This window comes from Heterocephalus glaber, unplaced genomic scaffold (genome assembly GCF_053883595.1).
Source record: "Heterocephalus glaber isolate CG9 unplaced genomic scaffold, H.glaber_assembly_v1.0 deba00001497, whole genome shotgun sequence".
Lineage (NCBI taxonomy): Eukaryota > Metazoa > Chordata > Mammalia > Rodentia > Bathyergidae > Heterocephalus > Heterocephalus glaber.
This window is the reverse complement of record NW_028258320.1, coordinates 52,089,062-52,101,289: the sequence shown is the minus strand read 5'-3', so window position 1 is coordinate 52,101,289 and position 12,228 is coordinate 52,089,062. Positions and strand designations below refer to the sequence as shown.

The 12,228-nt window shown below is 40.1% G+C and overlaps 1 protein-coding gene across 5 annotated transcripts in view; it reads left to right on the top strand.

Annotated features, from left to right (window-relative positions):
- Inpp5a (inositol polyphosphate-5-phosphatase A) overlaps positions 1 to 12,228 on the top strand; it is a 251,681-nt gene that overhangs the window by 198,890 nt on the left and 40,563 nt on the right. For all 5 annotated transcript variants that reach the window (XM_087185601.1, XM_087185599.1, XM_013069956.3 and 2 more), the window contains one exon: positions 11,347 to 11,431. In XM_087185601.1, coding sequence (XP_087041727.1) covers positions 11,347 to 11,431 — 85 coding nt within the window. The remainder of the gene's footprint in view (positions 1 to 11,346; positions 11,432 to 12,228) is intronic.

Below are 12,228 nucleotides of genomic sequence, written 5' to 3'. Positions count from 1 at the left end.
CCTTATATCCAGCTACTTTACTGAATCTGTCAGTGAGGTCTAGAAGACTTTTGACTGAGTTTTTTGGGTCTTCTATGTAAAGTATCATATCATCAGCAAATAATGACAGTTTCACTTCTTCCTTTCCTATCTTTATTCCTTTTATTTCTTTCTCTTATCTAATTGCTATGGCTAATGTTTCCAGAATAATATTGAACAGGAGTGGTGATAGTGGGCATCCTTGTCTTGTTCCTGATTTTAGTGTGAAAGTTTTCAGTTTTTGACCATTTAGTATGATGTTGGCTGTTGGTTTTTCATAGATAGCCTTAATCAGGTTGAGATAAAGACCTTCTATTCCAATTTTCTGTAGCGTTTTTATCATGAATTGGTGCTGGATTTTGTCAAATGCCTTTTCTGCATCTATTGAAATGATCATATGGTTTTTGTCCTTGACTCTGTTAATATAGTGTATTACATTTATTGATTTACAGATGTTGAAACATCCTTGCATCCCTGGGATAAATCTGACTTGGTCAGGGTGTATGATCTTCTTGATGATACTCTGTATTCTGTTTGCCAGTATCTTGTTGAGGATTTTTGCATCTATGTTCATTAGGGAGATTGGTCTGTAGTTCTCTTTTTGGGTTAGGTCTTTCCCTGGTTTGAGGATCAAAGTAACACTTGCTTCCTGGAATGAATTTGGAAGCCTTGCTTCCCTTTCAATTTCCTTGATGAGTTTAAAGACTAATGGTGATAGCTCTTCTTTAAATGTCTTGTAGAATTCAGCAGTGAACCCATCAGGACCTGGGCTTTTCTTTGTTGGTAAATTTTTTATGATATTTTCAATTTCACTCTTTGTAATTGGGGTGTTCAGAATTTCTATATCTTCTTCATTTAACTGTGGCAATTCATACGTATCTAGGAATCTGTCCATTTCTTCTGTGTTTTCCATTTTATTAGAGTACAGGTTCTCGAAGTAGGTATTGATGATCCTCTGAATTTCTGCTGAATCTGTTGTGACTTCCCCTTTTTCATTCTTAATTGCATGGATTTGAGCCTTTTCTTTTCTTTTTTTGATAAGGTTGGCTAAAGGTTTATCGATTTTATTTATTCTTTTAAAGAACCAGCTCTTTGATTCATTGATTTTTTTGTATTGTTCTTAGTCTCCATTGCATTGATTTCTGCTCAGATCTTTATAATTTCCTTTCTTGTATGAGTCTTGGGTTTGTTATGTTCTTCTTTTTCTAGGAGTTTGAGGTTCTGCATTAGGTTATTTAACTGAGTTCTCTCTGTTGTCCTAATATGGGCATTCACTGCTATGAATTTCCCATGTAGAACTTCTTTCATTGTGTCCCACAGATTCCTTTATGTTGTACTGGCATTATCATTTACTTGTAGAAACTGTCTAATTTCTTCTTTAATTTCCTCTGTGACCCATTGGTTGTTCAGGAGAGTGTTATTCAATTTCCATGTGTTTGTGGGTGTTTTGCAGTTTCCTATGTTATTGATGTCCAATTTTATGGCACTATGGTCTGATAATATACAGGGGATAACTTGAATTCTTTTACATTTACTTAGATTTTCCCTATGAGCTAGCATGTGATCTATTTTGGAGAATGACCCATGTGCAGCTGAAACGAATGTGTGTTCTGATTTTGTGGGCTGTAATACTCTATAAACATCTGTTAAGTCCATTTGTTCAATAGCTTGGTTCAGTTCTAGAATTTCATTGTTAATTTTTTTCCTAGATGATCTATCTATTTGTGATAGAGGGGTGTTGAGGTCCCCAACTACAATTATGTTATTGTTTATTTGATTTTTCATGTCCATTAATATTTGTTTCGTATAGTTGGGGGCATTCATATTTGGTGCATAAATATTTAGGATTGTTATCTCTTCCTCTTGGATTGTTCCCTTCACAAGGATGTAGTGACCATTTTTGTCTCTCTTAATTAGTTTTGGTTTGAAATCTACTTTGTCTACAAATAAGATTGCTACCCCTGCTTTTTTCTGGGTTCCTGTCACATGGAGAACTGTTTTCCATCCTTTTACTTTCAGTCTATGAATTTCCTTTTGAGTTAGGTGCATTTCTTGTATACAACATATTGCTGAGTTTTGCTTCTTAATCCATTCTGTCAGTCTGTTTCTTTTGATTGGTGAATTGAGGCCATTAACATTGATAGTTATAATTGAGAGATATTGACTCATTCTTGCCATGATGTTTTATTGTTGTTGGCTCTTTTCTTATTTTTCCCCCTTTCCCTTTAGTGCCTTACCTTGCATGGTGTCTTCTCTCTGTTGGCCCTCATAGAGTTGTGACCTTCATTGTCTTTTTGTAGGATATTGCTTAAAATTGTTTGGAGTGCTGGTTTGGTGTTCATGAAATTTCTCAGGTGTTCTTTGTCATGGAAGTATCTAATTTCCCCATTGATTTTGAAAGATAATTTTGCCAGATACAACAGTCTAGGTTGGAAGTTATTTTCTTTTAGGGCTTGAAATGCTTCACTCCAGGCTCTCCTTGATTTGAGGGTTTGTGTTGAGAAATCTGCCATGATTCTGATGGGCTTTCCTTTGTAGGTGATTTGTTTCTTTTCTCTAACTGCCTGTAGGATTTTGTTCTTCTGTTGGGTTTCTGGAATCTTGACTATTATATGTCTAGGTGTAGATTTTTTTTGATCTTGGTGGGTGGAGTTCTATATGCCTCACTTATCTGTATGTCCAATTCTCCACCTCTGTTGGGGAAGTTTTCTACTATTATTTCTGTGAACAGTTTTTTTATGTCAATTGTACTTTCTCCTGTTTCTTCGTGGACTCCTATCAGTCTTATGTTATTCTTCTTTGCATCATCTAGCCGCTGTTGGATTGATTTCTCATGTTCCCTTACTATCTTTAAGAAATCTCTGTTTTCATGGTCCTTAACTGCAATCCTGTCTTCTATATCTGATATTCTGTCTTCAGATTCTCTTAATCTGCTCTGCATGCTTTCAATGGAGTTTTTAATCTCCTGAATATCTGTTTGAATCTGTTTCATGGATTCCATTTCTTTTTTATGTTGAGTGATCATGGTTTCCATTTCTTTCTTACGCTGGGCATTCATGGCTTCTAGCATGTTTCTGATCTCATCTGTTTTCTTATCTGTTTCTGCTCTAGAGCTTCTAATCATGTCTTTCACTCTGCTCAACATCTCTGTATTTATCTGGGAGATTATTTCTGCTTTGAATTTTTCTAGTGCCTCATGTATCTGCTTTGTTACTTCCTGTGCTATCAGTTCAGGGTGTCCACAGGTGGTTGATTATCAGACTTTTCCACCCCATTTCCCCCAGAATTTCCTTTTTGTGGTATGGAAGCCTGCGTTTGTGCCTTGCTTAAATGTCTTTTCATTTTTGTTTTTGGTACTGTCCTTGGTTTAATTCCTGGGTTGATATTTCAAAATTGCTTAATGCAGTTATCTTTGTTGCTTGTGTTTAAAACCCTTATGGAATAATTGCTTTTCAGAGGTGTCTTCCAGATATGGCTTGTGTTTAGGTTTTGAGGCTCTAATGACTCTGAGGCTATTTTATTTTCCTTATACCAGGAAGGAAAAATGATTAGATCAATCACAACATGTTAGGCCAAATGTTACAGTCAGCAATACCATAGCATCAAGCACGGCTTAGAAAATGACAATTTGTGGTAGTTACTAATCTATCACATTTAACTATGTGAAATATAATCCCCTGTGCCTCTGTAGTGTAGGACCAGGTAGCAGAAGGCTGGGGGGGGGGGAGGGATGGAGGATGGAATTGGGCCTTGCAGTTGCCTGCGTGGCTAAGTGGAGCACTGGATGAAGGCGGGGCTCCAAGCTGCTCCCAGGACCTCACTGTGCCGTGAGCAGGAACTGGAACACAGCTGAGGAGCTTCACGCTGCTTGGCTGACCTTCGGAGAGGAGCACCAGATGAAGGCCAATAATGGAGTTTTCTAAGAGATATGAGAGGTCAGCGGTTTTTTATAGGCAGACGTCCATAAATTATATATATATAAAAAATATAAAATACACAGCTATCTCAGTGTTGTTTCTTCTCAGAAGTGTGAAGTATTCGTCTTTCCATTCATCCCTTCAGCCAGCAAAAAACAAAACAAAACTAGAGGTTTGCTTTTTCTCTGAAAATTGGGGGCAGGGTGCAGAAACAGAAGTGGAAAGAAAATTTCTTTGGGTGGAATGTAGCTAATGGGTCTTTGGGAAGAGGGTGTTCACAGATAGTATACCCCATTGGATAGGCAGCACTGACCCTGACTGGCCATAGACCTACCAGATCACCAGGTCTGAAGCCCATTTCTAAATTCTGCTGGATCTGGCAGTGCTCACTCTGTGAAAAGTCTTATAAACAGAGCAGCACCTTCTCCTCCATAGTAGGTGTCACAGAGTAACATTGAGAAATAGCTTGCCAGAGGGCACTGCTGCCCAGTTACCTACCCAGCTCTGTCACTGACCAGTTCCTCTGTAAAGCTGTCAGGAGGCTACAGAGGGAAAGAGATGGGGAGTCTCAGAAGGAAAGGACCAGGCATGTCGACAAGGAGCCAAAGTGCCAACCTTGCCACTGGGCTTGCACGTGGCCCACAGCTGGTGCATGGATGTGAGCAATACCTGGACCCCAGGGCTGCCTGTCTTGTGTGTTTGTGCCTCAACAGGAAGAGCAGGCTGGCCATGGTCTGAAGGTACAATTGCAAGAGTTGAAAACTAGCAGAGAACAAGATCGGTGAGCTCAGGTGGGGACAGGCCAGGTGGCCAGGCTGGTGGTCCTATGAATTCATGGGATTGTAGAAGAGAACTGGATGTAGTGCCTCCTGTTTCTAATGGACAGGGCTGTGTTGGCAGGATTCCTGCTGCCCCTGAGGATACCTGGTGGGGTTCTATGCCTTCAAGATGGCAGCACCTCTCTGTGTTCTTGACTACATCTATACCAGTCGGCATTATTTTCCAGACAGTATCATAAGCTGGGGATAAGCTTTTTTTTTTTTTTTGGTCTTTGCTTTGTCTTTTAAGGCTAATGTAGTGGTTTCACAATCCAGTGTTGGTTTCTCTGCTGCTTGTGGGTCTGGGATGGGCTTATGACATCATCACTGGAGTTGGGAACTCTGAAGGGTGTGTCCTCCTTAGTTGCTGGGGCCTGGGACCTCATAAAAGCTCAGCACACCACCATCTTCTCTCAGTGAGGACTGAGCAGAAAAACGATGAAGCGCATGCATCAGGTTTCTGGATGGACTGTGACTTTGCCAAGGGCTGGCACAAGTTCTCTGGAGTCTTTTTTTTTCTAAAGATGTTTAATAATATAGCCAGGGATTTATCTCAGTGATGCCACCGCCTGCCTCACAAGTGCTAGGTCCCGAGTTCAGTCCCCAGTACCAAAATAAATAAATAAATAAATAAATAAATAAATAAAATATTTTCCTAAAGGTGGTTCAGATACATTCCTAGTGAGAGACTGAGTCAGGTCAGGTCAGGGTAGGTCCCACTCCCTTCACTTGCACTTAGAGGCCCCAAGTGAGTAGGAAGGGGAAGGAGAAAAGTGGTCTCAAATTCTCAGATTCAGTGCCAGTGTCTTCATTCCTGAGCAACATTTCCTCTACAAAATGCCGAATTTTAAAATTAAAACAAGTAGAAGAAATTACTCACCACCTACATTATTAGTAGTAATCTATTAAAATTGACCTTTCTGAGCTGGGGATTTAGTTCAGTGGCGCTGTGCCTGCCTGGCAAGGTCCTGAGTTCAATCCCTGATACCAGAAAGAAAAAAAAAATTGACCTTTCTCTTTAATGTTTAAATTGAAAGCACTTTTAATTAAGACATGAATTTTTGTGCAATTTAACAAAAAGATACAACAATTAATATACAAGGAAAGAGCCAAGATGATTGTTAGAGGAATTGTCAAGAAGAAAGCTTTCCCTATAAAAAGTCATAGAAGTTAATAGCATAAAAGAATGGATAAGAAGATATGCAGAAGAAAGTCATTTAAAAAAGATCCATGAGAAATCAATGCAATGGAGACTAAGAGAACGATACAAAAAATCAATGAAGCCAAGAGTTGGTTCTTCAAAAGAATCAACAAAATTGACAAACCTTTAGCCAACCTTGTCAGAAAAAGGAAAGAAAAGGCCCAAATCCATGCAATTAGGAATGAAAAGGGTGAAACTACAACAGACCCAGCAGAAATCCAGAGGATCATCAATACCTACTTCCAGAACCTATATGCCAATAAGATGGACAACACAGAAGAAATGGACAGATTCCTAGATACATATGAATTACCAAAGTTGAATGAAGAAGACCTAAAAATTCTGAACAACCCAATATCAACGAATGAAATTGAAAATGTAATTAAAAACTTATCAACTAAGAAAAGCCCGGGCCCTGATGGCTTCACTGCTGAATTCCACAAGACATTTAGAGAGGAACTGCTGCCACTACTGTTTAAACTCTTCAATGAAATTGAAAGGGAAGCAATACTCCCAAATTCATTCCTGGAAGCAAGCATCACCTTGATCCCCAAAGCAGAGAAAGACCCAACTGAAAAGGAGAACTATAGGCCAATCTCACTAATGAACATAGATGCAAAAATCCTTAATAAGATACTGGCAAACAGAATGCAGAAGATCATCAAGAAGATCATACACCCTGATCAAGTGGGATTCATCCCAGGGATGCAGGGATGGTTCAACATATGCATATCAATCAATGTAATACACTAGATCAGTAGATCCAAGGAAAAAACCATATGATTATCTCCATAGACGCAGAAAAAGCATTTGACAAAATCCATCATGCATTTATGATAAAAACCCTACAAAAACTTGGAATAAATGCTCTCTACCTCAAACTGATAAAAGCCATCTATGAAAAACCAACAGCCAATATAAAACTTAATGGTCCAAAACTGAAATCCTTCACACTCAAATCAGGAACAAGACAAGGATGTCCACTATCACCACTCTTGTTCACTGTAGTTCTGGAAACATTAGCCATGGCAATTAGACAAGAGAAAGAAATAAAAGGAATAAAGATAGGAAATGAAGAAGTCAAATTGTCATTATTTGCAGATGACATGATACTCTATGTAGAAGACCCCAAGAACTCCACCAAAAGTCTTCTAGACTTAATAACCAAATTCAGTCAAGTAGCTGGTTACAAGGTCAACACACAAAAATCAATAGCTTCCCTCTACACCAATGACAGACTCACTGCGAGAGAAATAGGGCAAATAATTCCTTTCACAATAGCATCCAAAAAACTGAAATACCTAGGAATCATCCTAACGAAAGAAATCAAAGACCTCTTCTCTGAAAACTATGGCACTCTGAAAAGAGAGGTGGAAGATGATATCAGAAAATGGACAGACATCCCCTGCTCCTGGGTAGGAAGGATTAATATAGTGAAAATGGCCATCCTTCCAAAACTGCTATATAGATTTAATGCAATTCCAACTGAGATCCCAGCAGCATACTTCATAGACCTTGAGAAAACAATCCAAAAATTCATTTGGAGCAAGAATAGACCCAGAATAGCAAAAGCAATTCTAGGTAAGAGAGACATGGCAGGGGGTATCACAATCCCCAACCTGCAACTCCACTACAAAGCTACTGTGATAAAAACAGCATGGTACTGACAAAGAAACAGACTTGAGGACCAGTGGAACAGATTAGAAGATGCAGAAACAACACCAGACACACTCAGCCATCTCTTCTTCGACAAAGGAGCCAAACACCCTCACTGGAGGAAAGATAGCCTCTTTAATAAATGGTGCTGGAAAAATTGGGCTTCAACTTGCCAAAGATTAAAACTAGACCTATATCTCTCACCATGCACTAAACTAAAATCAAAATGGATTAAAGATCTAAATATTAAAATAGAAACTCTGAACCAGTTGGAACAGAGGTTAGGTAGAACCCTTGAAGACATCAGTGGAGGAAAAGATTTTATGAACAAAACCTCAGTTGCCCATGAACTAGCACAAACAATCAACAAGTGGGATCTCTTTTTATTAAAAAACTTCTGCACAGCAAGAGAAACCACCAGCAGTGTGAAGAGACAAGCCACAATGTGGGAAAAAATCTTCACCTGCTCTTCCTCAGACAAAGGTCTACTATCTTGAATCTATAAAGAACTTAAAAAGATCAGACCTCCCAAATTTAAAGACCCAATCCAAAAATGGGCATCTGAAATGAACAGACATTTCTCAGACAAAGAATTAGAAATAGCAAATAAATACATGAAAAAATGTTCAACATCACTGGTCATTCGAGAGATGCAAATGTAAACAACGCTGAGATTCCACTTCACTCCAGAAAGAATGGCTGCTATCATGAAATCAACCAATAACAAATGCTGGCGGGGCTGTGGGGAAAGAGGAACCCTTCTCCACTGCTGGTGGGAGTGTAGACTGGTGCAAGCACTGTGGAAATCAGTATGGAGATACCTCAAAGAACTAGGACTGGAAGTCCCATTTGACCCCGCTATTCCACTGCTGGGATCTTCCCCAAAGAATTAAAAGAATCACACCACAGTGATATATGTTCATCCATGTTCATAGCAGCACAGTTTGTAATAGCTAAAACTTGGAAACAGCCCAAATGCCCATCAACTGGAGACTGGATGAAGAAAATGTGGTTTTTTTAATAAAATGGAGTACTACTCAGCCATAAAAAATGAGAAATTAGAGACATTTATAGCTAAGTGGATGCACACTGAGGCAATACTCTTAAGTGAAATAAATAAGACACACATGTGTAAATACCGAATAGTTTCTCTGGTGTGAGAAACTGAAAGTGTAAATAAGGACTAGATGTATAATAGGTCATGTGAAATAGGAAGAAAAGGGGCAAAGGGGAAGGAATGGGAGGACTAGGGGAAAGGATAGAAGGGAATGGGATTAATATGAGAAAATGGAAAAATAGGAACAAAATCTTTGTAAATAGGGCGGACTGGAGGGGTTGAAGGGAGGGCTGGGCAAGGGTGAAAAATAAGAACCAAGAGAGATTATGTAAAGGTGCAAATTTCCAATGATGAATGTCATTATATTGTATACCTGAAATGTACCAATGATTAGAATGAATAATCGATAATGTAAAATAGGAAGAAAAGGTCCAAAGAGGTAGGGGTAGTGGGAGGGGCAGGGAAAAGGAAAGAAGGGAAAGGAAAAAATGATGAGAAATGGAAAAAATGGAAATAAAGTCTTTGTAAATAGGGAAGGGTGGAGGGGGTGAATGGAGGGCTAGGAATGGGAAAAAATAAGAACCAAAATGTATTATATAAAGGTACAATTCCCAATGAGAAATGTAATTGTGTTGTATACCTACAATGTACCAATAAAAGAATTTAATAAAAAAAAATAATAAAAAAGATCTATGGTGTTTTAGGAGTCGTGTGGTATGACACAAACTCAGTGAGAAGCAGGCTGAGCATTTAATAAGTGTGTGGAAGTGCTGTGGATCAATTGATCCTCCTCAGGAAAGTAGATGAACTGAGATCCCTGCTTCGCATTGTGACTCCAGATGGATCATATACTCCCTATCAGTGCCCTGCCACAGGAAACACTGATGCATGTTACTTTGTGGAAATTACAACTTCTATCTGGCAGAAGCTGCATGAGCCGAGAGAGGACCAGCAGCAGGCTGGCAAGGTTTCCATGTCTATCACAGATAAGGATCTCTAGAATTGCAAGGAAGACCCTGGGATTCAGAGAGAAAAGTGCAGAGAACCAAATAGAAATAGGCTGTGTGTGAATTCATAAAAATAAAAGGGAAAATGAAAATTCCAATGAATGTGCTAAAAGATGTTCACACTCACTGTAATTGAGGGCATGCAAGTTGAGAGAATCAGTGTCTTCCCCAGCCCTAGAGCTCAGTAAGATCACAGGAGTGGACTGCTCGGCACTCCCTGCTGCCTGCATTAAGGCACCAATCTGGCAGTCGGGCAGTCAGGCAGTGGCCTAGGGCAGTGGCTGCTTCTGGTGCTTTACAGTGACCTCTTTCTTCCAATGCTGGTGGGGTGGTCTCCCTTCGGCATCTCACTGCATCATGCCTTGTAACATGAAAAATAGGAGATGGGCTATACACTTTTTCTTCCTTTTTTTCTCAAGCTAATGGATCGAGCTGGAAAACACCTAGTCCACAGTTAATCAGTCACCACTCTCTCCATCCCTCTGGCCCAATAGCACTCCAGCACCCTGACCCTAGCTCCAGGTGTGCATGGTGCCTGAGCTGCAGCCTCTGACTCTCACTGGTGCTCACTGACTCACTAGCACAGACAGCAATGCACATTTGTACCAAGCAGGAAGTGCAAGAGCGAGAGTGATACATTGGAGCTTTCTGGTAGCCATTAAAAGCTTCTGAGTTTCTGATTGAGACATTCTCATTGACTTCTGTCTGCCTGGCTAATAATAGAGTTTATTTTTTAAAACAGCAGTCTGCCTCTTGGGCCTTTTATAGCAAACAATGTGAATGAGGCCAGAGCTGGCCAGTGAAATTTGGAAACCTGACAGTCTAATTTCTTCTGCCTTTGCATAGACAGGCACGTTTCTGTACCACTGATGTCTTGTTAGCAAACTGTATGTTGCAAGTGGTTCCATCTGGCTTTCAGATTTTAAAAAATGAGCATTTACTTTGCTTCAAGAGCAAGGGAGTTTGTTGATTGTATAGCTGCCGTTGTCAGGTAAGTGGAAGATTTGAGCACTATGTCTGTAAAGGAAACCGCTTTACATCAGTGCTATCAAATGTTTGCTTGTGTAATGTTTTTCAGTGGAAAAATCTTCATGAAATGGTTTATGATTGATTTAGAATACGTGGAAAACTCTTCCAGCAGGGCAGTGCCTAGCTAATGCATATATATCTTATAGGCAGTTTGTTGCTTTATAACTTGGAAATGTTCAAGTGGGATGACGTGTAAACATTCCAAGGTTGAGCTCATGTCTCAGTGGGAGAAAGACTCAGGCTGAGAGTGGTAGAAGGTGATGCACATGCAGGACTTACTCCTGCCTGTTGGCATGGACAGACGTCTCACCTGTTTCTTTCTGGTTCTTCTTAAAGCTGTTTCTCAGGCATTTCTGTCCTAGTGTCTGTTTCTTTGTCAGTGCTGCTGCTTTCCTCTGAACTTGGTTTTAGTGTTGTCGTGGCCTACATGCTGGGGATAGAATCAAGCACTGTTTGGTGACCACGTGCAGTCAGTGGCCTCCATGTTAGGTTTTAGGGGTACCAAGAAGTGATCACTGGGGATTCCCTTCAGCAAAGTTGAAAGTGGGTCACAAGGAGCGTGGAGGACAAATGTGGCTGGCCCAAGCGTGGGGCTGTTGACATCTGGTCACTTAGTGACCTCTAACTCCTTTTCTCCTTCCAGAATCATCGATCAGCGATTTGAGAAAGTTTCCTACTTTGTCTTTGGTGATTTCAACTTCCGCCTGGATTCCAAGTCCGTTGTAGAGGTAGGGATGCAGCTTCCTCCTCACAGCCTGGTACTGTGCTTTCTTTTATTATTTAGTATTGAAAAAATAGTGAAAATAATGGTGTTCTTTACAGGCAACTTCCATGACATCATTTTTACTGATCACATTTTTAAGGCAAAAATTCCCAATAAAAAATATGTTTACTGTCAGAAGAAGAGTCTTTATTGGAATTAGAGACAGATTAGAGTCCCTCAGAGCTAGTTGATCAGCTGGTCTCTAGCTGCTAGACCTGAGGGCAGGCAGTTATGTCCTTTAAGCTCTGGGGTTCCATCTCAGAAAACAGCTTAGAAACAGCAGAAGGCTGCTGCTTAAACACACTGAAAAGCTGGGCTTATCAAGCTCCTGACTATATTTCAATTGATTTTCCTCATTACACACAAAGGAACTATAGAAGCCTGCTTTTAAATACTTGGGAGGCCGAGGCAGGAGGATTGTCATGAGTTTGAGGCCAGCCCAAACTACATAGCAAGACCCTGTCTCCAAAAAAAAAAAAAGCCTTCTTTTAATTTTGTACTTATATATCTGAAAACTTGTTTCATGTGGTTTAAGAAATCATTTCTGGCTCTTGATTTTGGGGAATTTGGAGGCCTTGCCCACTCCTGGGGTTGCTGGGGCCCATGGCGTAAAGCTGGCAAACCTTGGCCCAGGAGCTAACAGTATAACTGTTGAGGTCAGAAGGAAGCTATAACTGCAATGTGTCCTGGGGAAAGTGGGTCTCCTGGCATGAGCACAAGGGCCACCTTTTCTCTGTGGTGAGGTCTGTGACAGGTGCATAC